The 18880-nt window shown below is 36.0% G+C and overlaps 1 protein-coding gene across 1 annotated transcript in view; it reads left to right on the top strand.

Annotated features, from left to right (window-relative positions):
- The window catches only part of LOC149578477 (P-loop containing nucleoside triphosphate hydrolases superfamily protein), a 313758-nt gene that overhangs the window by 128139 nt on the left and 166739 nt on the right, over nucleotides 1-18880 (top strand). Inside the window, exon 12 of the mRNA XM_089829372.1 lies at nucleotides 11770-11856. Coding sequence (XP_089685498.1) covers nucleotides 11770-11856 — 87 coding nt within the window. The remainder of the gene's footprint in view (nucleotides 1-11769; nucleotides 11857-18880) is intronic.

The following is an 18880-nucleotide window of genomic DNA, read 5'->3' as shown; positions in this document are numbered from 1 at the left end:
TTCTTCTCTGCTAGTTTCTTCCTTATCATTTTCTTGCTGGTTCTCCGAGAGAGGGGAGTAGTCGGTGCTTTCACTATAGCCACTTGATTCCGAATCAGATCTGACCTCCACCGCGGCCCCTTTATCATTCGAATTGACCTCTTGGCCTCTAGCCTCAATTATACTCTCTCTTGATGGCACTGCATGCTGTCTCTTGGCTGGAGGCTCTGGATGTTCTTTGCCCTTCTCTACCTCCAAAACTTTCTTGTTGCCATTTCTAATTATTTCCTGTTGCCGGCCATTTCCTTCATTTCTGTGCCCGACTGATTTTGCTTGTCTCTCTTTCTGTTTCATCATCTCATAGGTAAGGGGAATCCTTTGTCTTTGTAGCTTCCTTAGTCCTTCATTATAGCACGAATTGGTATGTAAATCCATTACCCTTGTGATCGCTTCCAAGGAAGGATCTTGATGGTCATCCCAATCCACTGGATTCAATTCTGTTCCTTCTACTGCATCATAGTCTTCTCTCAACACATTTCCATCATCCTCCAGTTGATCCGGAATATCGAGGCCTCTCCATCTAATAGCCCTCATCATGTTCACCGACAGCCTTGAGAAAGCGAGCTTTCTCACATGAAAGTCATCTTTGGCGTTGGCCCAAAAGTCTTCTATAGTGGGAACATGCCCAAATTCGTTTCCATGAGATGCCTTGATAAGACAATTAGGGTCAAACCCTTGCCTTGCTTTGTACCATCCTAGATGATACCATTCCAATTCCTTCTCTGCGGCTTCAAAGGAGGCCCGATTTGGGCAACTATCATTGCCAATTATGATTGAGAATGAAATGCCTGTTTTCTCTTCGTTTCACATTATTCTATCATAGTGCTCAAGTTGTCAAGCCAATTCTTACAAAACCACTTTGTCGGTGGGTACCTTGGAAGCCTCTTGGGACAAATTGTACTTCCTGCCACTCTAATGTATGTAAACTGCGGAAATTGGATGAACCAACTCCCAAACTTCTTAATTCTTGCTTCTGCTTCCGATGAAAGTCTCTTAGCAGGTGTCCCTTGTAATACCCTTATTGTCTTCATGGCGAAGGCATCGCAAAATATCTTGTAATCTTTGTTATTGTGCAAATGGAGCTGCGGATAGCATTCATGTACCAAATACTGTCCTGGTCCGCTACCAACTTCTCCTAAGGCCTTAAATCCCGGACTTTTGTACAATCTAGCAATTAGGTAGAACATATAGGAGCCCATGTAGAATTGCTTTTGGTTTTGCACGGTTTTGAGTTGCAATTCTAAGTTCTCGCTTATGATCTTGGCCCAATCAAACCTTGTTTTCCCTTTCTCAATCTCATCAATGAAGAAGTACATCCAGTTTTCAAATCTCATCCCTTGAGCTAGGCCCATGATCCGACTGAGCAGAACAACGAGATCACCATATTCTAGTTTGAAATCTGCCATTGTAAGCCTCGATGATCTGTTAACTCCTTTTCTTCCCTTTAGATGTGTGTAATAGGCCCCTTGGTTATCTTGAAATGACTTAGTTGCTTGATCCATCATTACAATTGTCATGCCCTTGCATTGGGGAATGTTAAATGTTTCTTCAATTGCTTGTTCGCCAATGCTGGCCAACACTCTCTTCCCTTCATAAAAAATGGTGGAATTACTATTTAGATCAAATTTGGATGCACATTCCATAATCAATTCTGGACATGGCAATGTGGGAGGAAAGGCCGCTGCGTGTACAATTCCACTCTTGTAAATCCTTTTTGCCAAGGGGGATTGTCCTTCCTTTAGTCTGTCCCTCATTCGTATCATGTCCACTGTACAGATATTGGTGTTGGTTATTCTCTTCATTTTCGAGAAGAAGGAAGTTTTGGGTGTCATATCCTCTTTGTCTTTCTTAGTGTTCGCCCGCTTGGGATTCTTACTTGCACTATCATCCTCCATGCTCGTCGCTCTATTACGGGATGGTAGAGTGGTGGACCAAAATGCAAGAAGAACCAAGCGGAGCAATCCTTAGACTAGAACGAAAGATGGATGTCAGCTTAAGCACTTCTTGCAACTCTAGATGATGAAAATTCACCTTAACTAATAAACTTACTGCGACTTTTCGGAACCTAGGATATGACTTTCAAGAAGTTCAAATCCCTTTGCAAATTAGAAATTTACACTCCTAAAACTATCCAATACTTGCCTTCTATGCAAAAATCAAACTTTCATATGTATCTCTTCTCCCAACAAAATTGCCAAAATCTAGTATAAAAATGCAGTCCTAAATAGGAAAAAATCAGACCTTCAACATGAATTGCCCAAAAAATCAGAATCAGATCTGCCTCAATAAAATGCCAAGAATGGAATTTTTTTCCTTTGTCTCAAATTCGCCCATGCATGAAGTCTGAAATCTGCCCAAAATGCTACCTAGGGCACAAATCACAGCCCACAAAGGGAGGAGAAAACCACCAAAATATGCAAGAATCTGCCCACAAGAAAAATCGCCAAGGCCTGAAAATGGAGGAATGCAAGCAAAAATCGCCCAAGCATGCAAAAAACTGCCTCAATAAAATTGCCTGAGTCTGGAAAAATCTGCTCCTTAAGAAATTCGCCCAACATGGAGAGGAGAAAGTGATTTGTGAGAATGAAATGGGGAGGAGAATCCCTTTATAGCCAATCTTCTTTCTCCATAAAGCTGGCCGACCTGGTCTAGGAGAAAACAAAAAACAAAATTAACTCCAAATTAAGGTCCTCAATTAAATGCTTTGCTCAACAAAATTAATTTTGTCAAAAAGAAATTGCACTTTTAAATTTGCCAATTAGCTCCAAATTGCAAAATGAAATTAAATGGCCTTGAGGGTGTTAAATATTTTCATTTAATGAGGGTTTAGTAATTAATACGTCATTAAATTTGGATTTTGGCTAACCAAAAGCCATTTTTCCATATTAAATTACTAAATTCGTTAAAAACTTAAAAGTTTTCAAGGCAAATTAATCCAATTAAAGCTAATTTTTGCAATTTTATACCAAATCGATTTTGCCAAGCTAAAAATAAAAATAAAAAATAAAAATTGCATTTAGAACCAAAAATCGATTTTTTGCAATTTTCCTCATTTCAACAAAATTAAAAAATTTTCACCAAAGAAAAATTTGAGATTTTCCAAAAACTTAAGTCTAATTAAAATTTCTCTTTTGAAAATTATCCAAATTTACAAAGTTAAAACCAAATTTTCAAAAGAAAACATCTAAGTACAAAATTCACAACTTTATCCTACCAAGTTGAAATTAACTTAGAAAATTATTCGGCTTAGGGATAAAATTGATAGCTCTGGAAAATCAAGTTGAAACCGGGTGAAAATAAGCTAAGCCTGCCCATATCTGTCCTAAAGGTGCCAAGGCGTGAAATTTTCAAAACTCAAAAACTTTTTTGGGCAATCTAAATTTTTTTTTGCCGAAGTGATATAAAAAAAGGGGGTCCCCAAGATTTGGGGTGATGTGTGAAAACCTCACAACAAATTCCTCTTTGGATAGTTATTCACTTTTCGAGTGAATAATCGATCAGGCTAAATAACCAGGTAACCTAGTTAGACCACGAAACAACTCAAACGTAAACAAGTTATTCCAAGTCGTTGGAATTCATCTATGGCAAAGTTGCCAAAAATTAAAATTAATTAAAATACAACCCGAAAACTCACAAACCCAAATCACAGAATTCCTTAACAATTTTGCAACAATGCGAACCTCTAAATGCATAGACATGTTCACAGGTCTAATCACATAATGCAAATGAACCCAGATTTATCAAATCACCAGAATGTTTAATTTAACATTTAAATAAGATACGTCGACCATATAGTTACAACATTGGTAAAATATGGACATCTGAATCACTAACTCTATGTACCACTGCCAGAGGCATAAATCCTATGCACTAAACAATATGATCAAGTGCAATTGCATATAACATAGCCGAAACAATAAATGCATTAAATAACCTAATTTAGCCATTTATTTAATTATACTGAAATAATCTATTTACATCACTCACTTTCGCATTAAGCATCACAAAGCAAGAATGAAGTGAATAACCATAGCATTAAATCCACATCTAACATAATCAAAGATATGTCCAAATACCAGATAACTAGATATCATCATAAAACATACTATCATCACAAAAGAAAGCATCATCATGTAGATATGATCAACTGAACAACACAGTAATCTAACATGGACAATTCACTTCTAATTATTTAAGCATTTAATAATGGTTGTTTAAACAACATGAAAAGACACTTAAAACACATAAGCAAACACAATCATATGCATGACTAACCATTGCTATAGGAAACTAGTCCAGTGTAGCAGGATAATAATACACAGTGCAATCTTGGCACACATCTCACGGTAATCACAGAACAACATCATGATACCACATTGATCTTGGTAACCACTAGCATGAACCTCATTGAAACCAGCTAACACATCATAATTTCATAAGTCAGCCATAAGCATAATCAAAGCAACTGATACAATAACTTAAATCCAATCACCTCAAGGGTGTAGACCACTCATGGTCCCAATCACGATCTCTTCACAATGAAAGGTCAACAAGGTTGCATCCATCAAAACTTACAGAAATCAAATGGGAGAGGCAGTACAGGGCTGCCATAATTGTTGATAAATTACTTCCGTGTATTAGGTATTGTATTTGATTAGCTCCAAGTTCTTAAGTTGCTGAAATTTCTTCTTGAGGCAACACTTCTTCTTCTTAACCAAACCGGAGTGACACAAACATGTTGTTGCTAGGATTTTGGGAACAAAAATCTTAAGAGCAATGTGGAGTGGTGGTTTAAAGACACTGAATGCAGAAATTGGGAGAAAAATATGGTGAAAGCATTCAACCTTTGCCTATTTTTTAGAATGTGAAGATGCTCTCAAAGTGGCTTTGACTGTAAGAAATTGCAGAGACATCTAATTGGTTTGGTCTCTGTTGGGGCATAACCTCTGCAAAGATAGTCCACTATCTTCGGTATTGAGAGAACACCTGGGTAGTTAATAGACTTGGCAGAGTATGTAGAAATTGGTCATAATACAGAATTGGAGCAGCTCGCATAGACTTATTGGGATTGTACAGAACTTGAGGTAGATTGCTTGTAACGGACATGCCACCTCTTCCTGTAACGTATGAAACATTCTTTTTCTAGACTGGGTACCAGTTTACTGGAAAGTATAATGTTGTAGACGTTCTTGAGAAAAATACTCTCATAGCTTAACGATATAGTCAGAATATAATATTTTTCATAAGTTGAAACTACAGTTGTACTATTTGGTCATGGGCAAACATCAACAGAGACCATGTTGTTTCACTATCTTAAGATATGTTTGACAGTCTTTTATGCCATATTCAAGACTGTCGTGAATTTGAAACATAAATGACTCAATTTTAGCATAAGAATGAGTCATCCAACATCGTGTGGGGTGCATGCATGTTACTACAGTGCAGTGAACAATCACACAAGAGAAATATCGAATATCAATGATTTGATGCCAGAAATTAGAAACAACATTAAGACTTCTCAGAAGCAATCCTGTAGGAAATTGTTAAGGTTGAATTATTTTTGTTCTTATATTTCTCATTCACACAAAATGCAGAAGTGGTTTTTCAGATTTACAGTTGCAAAAACAATCAATAACAAAAGCTTGACAGTTAAACACACAACAATTTAGAACTGGTTCAGCAGAGCAGAAACAAACTATTGTTGCAAAAGGGGAGAGACTTTTGGGAAGATTTCCTTGATGAGTATCATTCAAGCATCACAAAGGACACAAGTAGTAGTTTGTACAGAGAAATATAGGCAGCAGATCTTTCAAATCTTCAACTTCAATTTGGGTAGTAACGAGGATCATCTCCTATGCCAAATCTGAACTATTCTAAGCAGCGTATAATTTCAGTGATTACATTTGGTGTCGTAGGTGAGCACTTTTGAACATTCACTTGCACTAGCAAGTAGTTTACATATAGGAAAAATACAGGGCTAGGATAAAATCATGAAAAATATTATGAAACGACAACAACAATTAGCCTAGAATTTTGAACCTGATATAAGAGCAGAGATACTCGATATTTATAGAGTATAAAAAACTTCCTACCCGAGTTCAGAATGACTTATCGTTTAGTAATTACATGGATTTTCATCCAGAGCATCAAATAAGACTAATGTGGAAAAAATGAAGTATTTGGAATTGGTTTAGGACCTCCTTGCAAGACTAGTGCAAATATGTGTATGAAGAATTTCTAGTAGACCAAAATCATCTAATAAAGGGTCTTGAAAAAGAAGAGTAGTCAACTACGATCGATTTCCAACCTTTTCGTGATCATGTAGAAGATGTTACACAGGGTGCAAGTTTCTACGTTGGTGATTTGGAGGTTAGTTTTGACAAGTGGGTTGATGAGGTAGGTTGCACACGAGGTAATAGCAGGTTGGGGTCTTTGTATGATGAATCTTTATATACAAATGATAATATGGCAACACTTTGGTCTTTGCATACAAATCAAGAGAATGAGGGAAAGAAGGCCTATGATTTTGAGAGGTGTGATGAAACCATATATCTCTTATGCCCATGAAATGAATTCAGAGGACAATCTAGTATGACACTGCAAGACGATGAACCGTTTCAATATGATAACAATGAAATGCATACCTTAAAGAACCAGTTAAAGGTTAGTGAAGACATGGTTGTGGTATCTTTGGTATGTTATGACAATACTCACAAGATGGTTGAGGATCTCTACAATAAGGCCCAAAGGGGAGTGGAAGGAGATTGGTTTGTTGCTGATTTGGAAATGGTCAAAACAACCCTTGAATCTATGGAATCAGGTTACTTATGTTTTCTTTCCAATAGGGATTATACTTTTAAGGTGGCTGGAATATATGTCGATCAGTTAAATAAAGAAAGGAATGAGATTAAGAAGCTCAACAGGGAGCTTAAGTATGCTCGTGAGGCATCGGATGGTACTCAGTTTTCTCTTCAGGAATCAAAAAATCAGATTTGGATCACAAATCAATTTCAGGAACATGAGCGTAAAGAGAGGCAAGAGTTTCTCTAAGAAGTAATTGATGGACTTGATAGCATTCAGCAGATGTGTGACTTGGATAGTTGCCCCAAAAGACCAAATACCAAATTTTCAGATCACATTCAGCTTATAGAGAACCCCATGTTTGAATTGGATGCTGATTGGATTTCCGATAATCCCCTCTTTGAGATAAAAAAAGGAACTCCTTTTGATTGTCATGAAAAGGATGATCCTGACTTGAGAATTTTGTATCTAGTTACTGTTCCTAGCGATGAATCTTGGTCATAGGATTGGTATGGTGAATTGACTACGTTCACTCGTCCTTTAATCAGTCCAAATATGGTTCCCGATTTCAACCCATACAGGAGTTGGTTGGATTACATACATCAACCATTGAATTGATTTTGGTGGAGTATTGATGAGAGTTATGTTTCAATCACAAGGAATGGTTTCTCATCTTCATTCTTATTCCTAGCACCTATGTACTTGGGGGTTCACCATATTGACGACAATAGTATGATATTTGATATGCCCTTGGTCTTATTTTCAGCTTTTAAGCTGCTTGTTTCTTACATCATCTATTTAGGTCGGATGTCACCATCTATTGTGTTATACATAGCCCCTTGATACATTTCTACCTCATCATATTAGCTAGTCATGACAATAGGGTTTGGGATCCAGGTGCTGACCGTATGTATTTATGGCTTGTTGAGGATGTTGTTGTAGTTTACTTAGTTTGAGACTGCATGCAATGATAATCAAAGTTGTACAATCTATAGGTGCAATGATATTTCATAGATTTATATGGGATCTAGGGATCCAGTTGATGGATGGGATACAAAATGATAACTTGCTTCACAGTGTGGTCGGAATTTTTTTTTAAGATTTGGCTTCAAGGCTACCTGCAGATTCAGATGGGATCCTGGTACTGATTGCTTGAGGACAAGCAATCTTGAGGAGGGAAGATTTGTAATGTCCCCTTTTTGGGACATTATAAAAGTTAGACATATTCATATAATATTAAAATTGACTTTGAGAGCATGGATTCAAATTATAAATGGTCAATTTAATATTATAAAGTGGGCTAGAATGACAAGGATAGATAAGACAAAAAGTCAGGAAGGGAGTCGAATAGTTACAAACTGTGTGGATAAAAGGAAAAGAGACTCATTCATTTGAGATGGTTTTGGTTTTATGATTCATATCTCAATTTCTCTCTTGCGAGAGTTATTTGGAAAGCTTCAGCTTTCAACCAGTGGGAAGACGTATCCCCTCTTGCTGACAGACAGTGGACGCAAACCCATTGTCCATGGAGATGTCACTTCAGGTGTCTCGTATGCATAGTTCCAAGAATCGCTTGAATTGCCAGTTTGGCGATTCGATTCAGGTTGGGCAATTTTTTATGAGTCGTGAATCGGTTTAGCCAATTTTTTCCCATGAATCGCTTGAATTGCCGATTCATGCGATTCATGGGAAAAATTGCCTGAATTGGCTCCATGAATCAGCAAAAGTTTTCTTTTAAAAAAATTGAATTAAAAAAAAAAAAATTTAGCATCATCGTATCTCTGCAATAGCTACAGAAGTCACACCTCTCACACATTTGACTAAAAAGTAAATCATTCATCTCTAATAAGGATCAGGACTATCAGTTTTCCACCCACCAAGGAAAGGATTCAAAATCTCCCCACAATGTTAGGATTTGACAACTCAGAAAGAGAAACATCCAAAGAATACATACTTTTTACATGTGCGACAAATACAATTGGGATAATTATATCAGTGGTGTCATATAGAAGAACAATGAGGCAACATAGTTCCGAATTCATATGGACCACTAGAACATTTGATATTCAATCAAATAACACTCTCCCATTCTTAGAAAATATAATACATTTGATAAATCCAATAACAGAAATCGGGCCTAGGACTGATATATTAGTAATATAAGTTATATTCAATAAAGAGTGCATGAAATAAGTTTTAAATTGTTAAAATCTCTAAATTTAAAGGGGTTTTTTAAATTTGCCAATTCATAGCCAATTTGATTCCGATTCATGGCCGATTCACGATTCGATTCAGCCTTGCCGATTCCGATCCAATTCCAATTCTCGTTACTTTGCTCGTATGTGCTTACAAGTTCTTCTCTTAACATTTCGATCCGACTGTAAATCTGTGTTTATGATTGGACTTTGAATAATAGATATTGTATTGCTGTTGTATAATGCAATAACATGCTTTAAGGACTTTAAGAGAACCTATTGGTTTTGTACTGTTGGTTTGTAATGCAATTTCACATGTTTTAGTTCTGAATATTATATTCAAGAAGAAACCGGATAAATATCCATTGGAGATATTTCCTATGGTTTATATTACTGGGTTTTTATAATGCAACTTCATATGTTTGTGTTTTGAATGTTATCTTGAGGAAGAAATCGGGTCAAAATCTGTTTGGGATACTTCATTTATGAATATCTTCCAGTCTCTATTAAAAAATGAAAATTCTTACAAGTAGATGAATATATGGTTTAAGACAAATGAACTATTTAATGAACAGCCTGCTAATGTGCTCCATTTGTTTAATATTCATAAATTATCACTGTTTTTTGCTGCACAATGGAGATACACATTCTGTCAAACACTTGACATACAAATGTAATTTTGTTATGGAAATACTTGGTAATTGTTGATGCCACAAAGGTGGAAGATACTGGACTAATTTATTCTTGCAATAGCTTCCATATCTTCAAAGCATTTTATACTGATTTCACTTCCACATCCCTGTATAAGTGCTTCAAGTATTACCACTGTTATTTATAAACTATAAAACATATTGGAGAGTGGTGGTGGCACTTCTGGAAGATGGTCGACTCTTAATGAATCATGCAACCTTTTTTTATTTAATCATGTTCCTATTCTCTATGCCTATTTTTACTGTGCGTACTGCATATTGTTCATTAACAATGGCATTCTCTCAATCTCTGTTTTGAACAGTAACAGCCCAATTTATTCCCATCACCCTATTATCTTTGTAATATCTTTTTTTTCGAGGAATCAGCTTCCTTACTATATTGACTTCAAAGGGAGACAAGGTTTCTCACTTCCCAAATGGTGGCTAGAGTATGAGAGTGGTATACATGTCACCTCCAAAGTTGTTATGCTTCTTTCATACGACTTTGGGAGAGCTAAGGATAAATAGAGTATTAGGAGTGCTAAGGACTGGTTTTAGAATCATGATAATGGACACACACAGGAAGATGTAGAAATGTGAGAGATGTTGGCAAGCCAATACACTACATGAAGTACAATTGCACAAGTTTTGTACAAACTGGGATGGGCGCCAACAAACTGTTTATTCTTCTGACCAAATTCTTCATCAGATTTTTCGTATTGGTGCTTGTCTCTGCTAGTATCACCATGCTTTCATCCAAATGTTTCTTGCTTATACATTGCTCCCGGTTATCATATTTTGATTCCCTTGATGACAGGTCTTCTGTTTTTGAGTTTATTTTTTTGTCTATCTGCTTTCAGTAAGCTATGATGGATATCTGGCATGCATGTTGTCACAACTTTGATGCCCTTGATAAGAATAAATATTTTGTAATTCAGCATTGGTCATTGGACTGGCTTATTTATGATGATTTTGTTTGCTTTACTTGAGATATGGAAATTGCATTTCATGTCAGTTCCTATTGGTTGATCATGTCAAATGTAGTCACTGATATCTGTCAAAGATCTCATATTTCTTATACCATGGTAAGCTTTCTGATAGGTGAGGCACTGGTATCTCATTGCCATTTCAAATTTGGAGAGTTATCACCATTTATTTGCTGGAAGATTCCCTTCCTAAGCAGTTGTAAACTGTCTTTAACGAATTATATTATAGTGGCTCCTTCTATCTTTTCATTTGGCATTGAGAATATTCTTTACATCTTGAACTGTGATAAACTATTGTTGAATTGCTCTGATCTGTCTTAGCTTGTTCTCATTATAGTCTCTAGCGTATTTTTGTTCTCAGCAATTGAATATGCAGGCATTCTTGACATGTGCCATCTGACATTTTTCGGCATGAGTTTAGTGGATCTAGAGCTCTTCTGACATCTCTTCCCATGTTTGGTGAATCTGGAACTTTTATGAGATCTATTCGCACAAATATTGCTTTGAATACTGATAGCTGACCTGGCATTGTCCTTGGAACTGGTACTAAAAAGAAGCTGATACATTAGGATAGGGATTTTAAGTTGAACTGCTGTTCAAAGATTGAGTTGATTTCTTCTTGCAGCACATGTATCAAATAGTAGAAGTGAGCAATTCTAATAGTTTCTATGATTGATGAGAAAAAAAGTAGCAAATGAGCAAGGCCAAGCTCTAATAATTTGACAAATGAGATAAAGAAGATTTATATTTTAAAGAATTTGAGTAGGCAATTATGATTTACATCACTATTTACCAAATTAAAAGGCCGTTCTCTCGTAAGACAATGCATGGTTGATAAGAGCAGCTAAGCATCGCCAAAACATCATAGTAAGTTCCCAGTGCTTAAATAGAACAAGACATAAGGAAGTTGCAGAGGAAGCATCCGACTTTTTCAGAACTTATATTGTTTTACTGTGGGACTTGTATCAATGATTTTTTTTTTTGAAAAATTTAAAATATGAAATCAATGTTGCATTGCATATGCTGGTCTGAAAGTGTTAGTTTTCTTTGCATTAACAGGATCGGGAAAGACTGCTGCATTTGTATTGCCCATGTTGACATATATATCAAGGCTCCCTCCTATGACAGAGGAAATCGAAGCTGAAGGTAAATAGCTTAACTTGATTTAGTAAAAGTTAAAGTTTGATTTCTATTTTTAATGGATTTGTGATGGGAAATATTCTGGCTATGGCATTCATAGATTAATTGCTATCAAATTTTACTTTTGTATGATTTTCATATATTTGTTACTGTGGCTTTCTTCTTGTTTGAAGTATTATTGATCTGTGATTGACGTTCTAGGATACCTCATCTAGTGGTAGGTTCTATGGTTGCTACTTACTGGGATGGAAAATTTGAGATTGAAGGTATATGACTGGGAAAAAAACATAGTCAGACAATTTTGTCTACCCCTTATCAATCTTATAAGTCTACATAATATAAAATATAAGTTTTATGATACAGTTTTGCATCAAAGACTACTGTTTCTAAAGCTATAATGATTTCTATCCGATATTCAGAAGTATGATAATCTCTGACTTTGCTAAATTTTGAGCGGACAACACTAGAAAATTGTAACAGTAAATATAGAAATCTTTGAGTACCAGAAGTTCAGAACTTGCCTACTGATGGAACTCTAAAACTTTGGCAAATTTGAGAGTCCCAAACACCATGTCAAAAGGATAATTTTCATATCTTACCCACTACTTATATTCAAACAATATACTTCAAGATACTATAAGTCATGATGAGAAGAATGCCACAGTGGATTATCTGGGACGACTGCAACACTTGATGCCTTATGTATCACATGTAGTTGGGAGAGAATCTGAGGCATCAATTTCTCATCGTGAAGTTGAAGGACAAAAATAAGCAGTGAAACATTGAACATTGATGTGTCTTGCCATCAAGTCAATATGAACATAAAACATGGATCTGAAGTATGCAGGTAAAGAAAGCATATGAAGTCAGCAATCATCGAACATGGATAACAGTTATGATTTCAGCAGGCATGATCTCTCAGCTATTATATATGCGTCTTGCTCATAAGTTCAAGTAAAAGCAATACATTCAATCTGTATAATGAAAGGTTACAGCTTTCCTTGGAGGACTTGATCACTGTGATTTATATCATCATATTCCAGAGCACCATTTATTTCAAAATTTGCAAACTGAATCATACCCCAACCTTTATGGGGGTATAGAATTTGGTGGACCAAAGAGAGCCTACAGCATATGATGTTCTGACGTATTTTGAGTGGTGTTGGATGAAGGCAGCAAGACACTATGGTCTTGGGAAATTAAATCAATGGAGTGGAGATTCTCTTCTGAAGTAAGATCAACTTCCAAACATTATAAACATGAGCATAAGAAGACCCCTCAACTACATACAAGCATTAAATTATTTGCGACAGAGGCTGAACCAGGAAGTCAGAATTTGAAATGATTGCTTTACTATACTACTTATGGAGTTGTCAAAAAGCAATGCAGTGGCAGTCGTATGGCCACAGTCCTATGTGACTACTTGTGTTATTTCATGCATAACAGGTGGACTGAAGATGATGACCATGGGAGATATACAAAACAATCAGTCCAATAAAGAAACACAAACATCAAATGCCATTCTCAAGGTCTTTGATTATAAAGAAAAAACTGACCAACTAGCATATCTGCAGAGGAAAATATGTAGACATGAATTGAAAGGCAGTCCCATAAAAATTATTATTATAACTCTGCAAACTCTTTTCTGAATATCACCATATGTCTACACAGTACAGGGAATGAGGGAGGAAGAATCATCATCGAATGGAAACCTAAATACACTTCAGATTATTTGATGATTTTGATACGCTAGGCATTAAAGGATGAGGACACTTGATCTTATTTCCCGCAGTTAGTAGAGATGGCTGAGAAGTTGATATCTATTAGGAAGGCTTATGTGGATGGCACTCTTTGAGAGCAGATGCAAGTAAGAGGATAACCTACCAAAGATCTCTGGAATAACCCTATCCTCACAAAGAATGAAGGCAACCCGATCAACACAGAAACCACAAGTATTTTGAGGAAGGCCCTAAACAATTATCCACTGTGGAGGCTCGAAGAAGGCCCAGATCAATGCTTAATGCCTCGGAGTAAATTTAGAAGAGACCATTTCCTAGTCACTTTATGTCACTGGAAAACAGAAAGAAACAAAGAACAAACATAGCACCAAATATGTTACGCAATGGCCATAATTTCATTGCTGGGGGTATTGGAAAAAGTAGGAGGATGAAGAATAAATCAAGTCCATTGTGGCATGATGTATTTGGAAACTTCACCTGTTATCTATGACATCTCTTTGTTCATGCAAGCATGAGATTTTCTGAATATCAGGTGTCCTATACTTTATAGAATTAAAATATTTGAATAAATCGCATTCACCAAGCATTGTAGGTTTAAATGTCTATTTATCAAGTGAGATATGCCGATAATGAAAAGCCAATAACATTAAAACCTTATGGTCTTATGGCTAAAGAAGAATATTAAAATGAAATGGTAAGATTATAGAAATTATTCAAAATAAAAGGTGCGATTATATGAGAAGCGACTCTTTATTTCAAAGATCACATCTTTTAAAACTAAAAGAAAAGATATAAGAAGAGTGTAGTTAAAAGACGAGACAGAGGGGGACATCCATATCCTCTTAGGAGAAGTATTTTATATTTTATTATTGTATGGAGGAATAAGGGGCTCATTATGATTTAGTAATAAAAATTCTATTATTTTATTTTTATAATAAAATAAAATGTTCGTTGTTTATTATTAAAGGTGTGGAGATTTAAACTGTAGCAAATCGTCCTTTGTAATTATCTTCTGGAATTCTGTATACAATTTAAATGTCGGATAAGTGGACATGATCATTTAGCATTTTGAATTTGATCATTACAAATATTGTGAAATGTTAAATTATTTCCGTATTTGTATCCAGTTTGTCTCCTTGCTAGAGGAGCTAAGATTTAATTTGGACTAATTGAAGATTGCATAATATTTGCTCTGTTGCATCTCGATTATTTAATTGTTGGCAATAAAGTGTGTAAAGCATTATAAAGTTGTACATGATAATTCACTGAAGTTGACTCTATGCCTGAATGAGCAGAGGCACTGGTCTTTTTATCATTGAAGTTAGAAAATCTATATATTCCTTCTACAAGCATCAAATTCATTATTAACAAAATTTATACAAAACATTCAATTATCAAGTATTCGGCATCCAATTTCATTTTGATCGAGTTCGAGGACCTTGCCAACCAAAGAACTCCAGAAGCTTAAATTCGCTATTGAAAAGCCTTGAACCAAACAGTGAGTATTTGAGGTGAAGGTTTACCCACCTTGTTGTAGCGGAGCCTGAAGTGTAGGGGAATCAAGAAGTATTCCTATTTGTTGGCCAGAACTGATTGAGAAGTCCTATCGGAGAAGTGACAGGCTCTTGGATTTCCAATCTGCGGTTTTGGGAACCAACACCTACACTGCAGCAATCCATTATAGAATTGACAATTCTTTGTTTGTAGGACCAAGGTGTTTAAACAAAGCTACAGAGTGGAAAAGATATTGAAAGTCAGCCTCATTGATAATAAAGTTTGATGATGTATCAAAACTTAAATATGAAAATACTGAAAGCAAATTTCTGCTATCTAATCAAACTATCTGTGGTACCATATGAAATTCATTTTGTTACAAACTTACAAGCTATAAACCACAAGTCACTTATTTCTTGTTCACGAGTCAATTCGTAAACATGAACTTCTTTATTGTTTCAAAGTTGTTTCGATGTACTTGATGCTAGCAGGTGTTAATGTTGTCATGTTCCATTTTAAGCTGATATGTGGAGGAATTGAGAAAGACTGGTTTTCAAACATGCCAAACAAGATCAATGTTGTTGGGACCCCTATGAATTTTTCAAGATTAAAATAATGCTGATTGAATTTGATTTGAACTGAAAAATATACACATTAGGTCAAATCTATGCTTTTATCTCATCCCGCAGCAGATAGAAGAGCAGGAAAATAGTAAATATGAATTGAATGATGTAATGGATCGGCTGATGAATCAGTCATGTGTGGCAGAAATCTAAAGTGTAGAAGATGGCAGACCTATCTGGTTACATTTTAAATGTGACTAAGTCACCTTAAGTCACTATCAATGGTATAATATTGGGGCTTAGATTTGACATGTTTTCCTAGGTGAAAATTCAGCATCATAATATAATTCTCTGTTTGAACACACAATAAAAATGGCCTATCCATTGACAAATTCTGCCAGATTAGGGAAAATTGGAAGTTAAATAGCAAACGTCTAGGGTGGCTCAGCCATATGTAAGCTCTGCTTTAGTGCAAAAACAGGCAAAAACAGTCCAAATATCCACCTGAACAGATTTGGGCATGCCTCTTGAGTGGCTTTGCCCCATTGTATTTTTTGACTAGATGTGAAAATAGGATAATTGTGTTAGTAAATTTTGCCTACCACTTTTAAAAATGTGCACAAATGTGAGGACGAAACCCTTAGTGATGTGTGCCAAGTCAAAAGTTGGTAAAAGTGTAATAACCCCAACCGGTTATAACTTCAACAAACAACAAATTCTTTTATAATTCAGTTGTTTGACATTTCGTCAAACACTCTGCAAGCACGCTCTGATACCATTGTAATATCCTGTGCAATTCTGATTTTATTTCTTGATTGCTAACTTAAGAATTTCGTCAAACACTTTGCACACAAGGGGTATATATATTGCAGATCTAAAGTCTGATTTCTTTCTAAATACCAAACTTTAATTGGTATGCTTGCAAAACTCCAAACAACCAACAACAAATGCTTTTGTATTTTTTGAAACATAGAGCATTGACTATAAATGAAAAAATATGCATCTACATCAATAAGACATTAGGGCAACAATTTTGTTGTAAACTCTGATATAAATCAGATTAGAAATTATATCTAAATTCTTCACATGGCCTAAAATATTCAAATCTAACCTCCATGCATTAAAAATGAAATAGATAGGAACCTAGAAAAGTGCCCAAGGGAATTTGGATTTTTACTGTAGCAAGTTCCTGTAGCAGCAATGACACTTTAGCGAATTACTGTAGTAGGTTACTGTAGCGACGACACTGTAGCAGCATCACTGTAGTAGCGGAACTATAGCAGTGTTACTGTAGCAAAGATATTGTAGCAGAGTTATTGTAGCAGCGATACTATAACAGAGTTACTATAGCAGCAATAATGTAGCAATATCCAACTTATTCCCCACTCCACAAATCGGACCCTAGGCCACAAATTTGGCACAATGAAAAGACTGATTTGTCTTCTCCAACAGCTGCAACCCTTCGAAAGATATTTCACCACCTTAATTATGCAAATCAATGGGAGTGTTCATTCCCAATGATCAATGTAGCAACTACAGAAACCCTTGGCTTCACAAGTTATCTGGAAGAGTAGATAGGAACACATTTGATGATCAACAATGAGGCTGACCTACCTGTTTATTGTTTTCCTCCAATAGATGGACCTCCTTCTAGAAGAAATAAAATAATATTTAATTCCTCCTTCTAGAAGATTCATTTAATTTATTTAGTTATCTTTAGTTACTTTTAATTAAATTAATTAAATATAAAGTCACTTTTTAATTTTAATTTATGTAATGACTTTATAAGAAATTAATTTAATCAATTTCTCCTTATTTCTCCACTTAGCCTTTTAAAAATGAAAAGCTAAGAATTCCATTAGAAGGCTAAGAGATGGGAACATTATAGTCCGCCCTTCTTGAAATTGCTTGCCCTCAAGCAATCGAGCAACACAATCAACCCCAGCCTCCACCTGGATCCCAAATGAAGTAGTATTTGAGACCCTTGTCAACATTGAACCAATTGCATACCACTAACTTCTTCAGGACCAACAACATAACCTACAGTATAGCACTCAAAACTTGTGCTAATGATGTAGGAGTTAGAATATCACCAGAAGTAAACCTCAGAAGAAATATCTTCATCCTGGTCCCCACCCATAAAATATATGTTGAATTGGAATCCTTATCAACAATCCCTTGAAGAGATGTAGCTACAGGAGAACCATATGCACTCATGCCAACTGTATCAACAATAAGTGTAGCCACATCAAAATTTGTGGACATAGGAACATTACCAATTGTTGCAACACAAAATTGAATCTTTACAGATGGTGAAAAGTTAGCCCCACTCCACTCAGGTGAGTGATCAGTATCAACCTCGAAATAACGGATTGTCATAAGACAATATTGCATCCATGTCAAACATAGGTCTGTCCATGAAGTCACATCAACACTTTGTAGATCGATAGTATAACATGACTTTGTCACTATATCTCTCACCTCATCAAAAATAATAAGTGTACTATCATTAAAGCACACTTCTACAACCACATGCATACTGTTAAACTCCCTGTTGGATGGCTTAAGCAACACCGAAGTGGCTTCTGATATGGCAGTATCCTTGCATTCTCTTACTCCCACTATCGCTACATCGCCATCAAATACATGATCCAGGGAGCTCATGCCAGCAATTGCATCATTTGACTTAACTAGACATGAATTCTCATCACATTCCACCTCAATTGTGCCCAACTCATGCCTCAATTGTGCCCAACTCATGCAGTGACTCATAGGAAATGTCCCGCAAATCTGAAGCTGCAACTGTATCATCACATTTCGCTCTTCGGAAAAGCGATATCATGGTCTGCTCAAATCTCAGATTCAAAATCAGCTGGGTCATTCATTTGTGATTTTGATTCATCTCATTCTCTAGCACATCCAACTGTTTCACAATACCATTATCTCAGAATCTCCATCCTTGGCAGAGAAGTACGCTGTCTACGGGTATAATGAATACCAAACCTTCTGTCACCATTCATAATGCTGAAAACCAAGCCCTTTACCTGTGGGTTGAAAGAAAAGTGATGAGCACTCCTCATAGTGTAATGCCGATAAAAACTCTCAATCTCTATCAAGGGCTTATCATCATCAAATTGGGAATCAGAAGATGGCCCCAATCTCTGACTCCAAACAATTGGTCGAGCAGGATCCTGGGCAACCCTCTTAGCAAACCCAACCCCAAAATCCCTATTC

This window comes from Cupressus sempervirens, chromosome 1 (genome assembly GCF_028749045.1).
Source record: "Cupressus sempervirens isolate cs-2001-9-10 chromosome 1, ASM2874904v1, whole genome shotgun sequence".
In the NCBI taxonomy this organism is placed as follows: Eukaryota; Viridiplantae; Streptophyta; class Pinopsida; order Cupressales; family Cupressaceae; genus Cupressus; species Cupressus sempervirens.
This window is presented reverse-complemented; position numbering and strand designations above follow the sequence as displayed.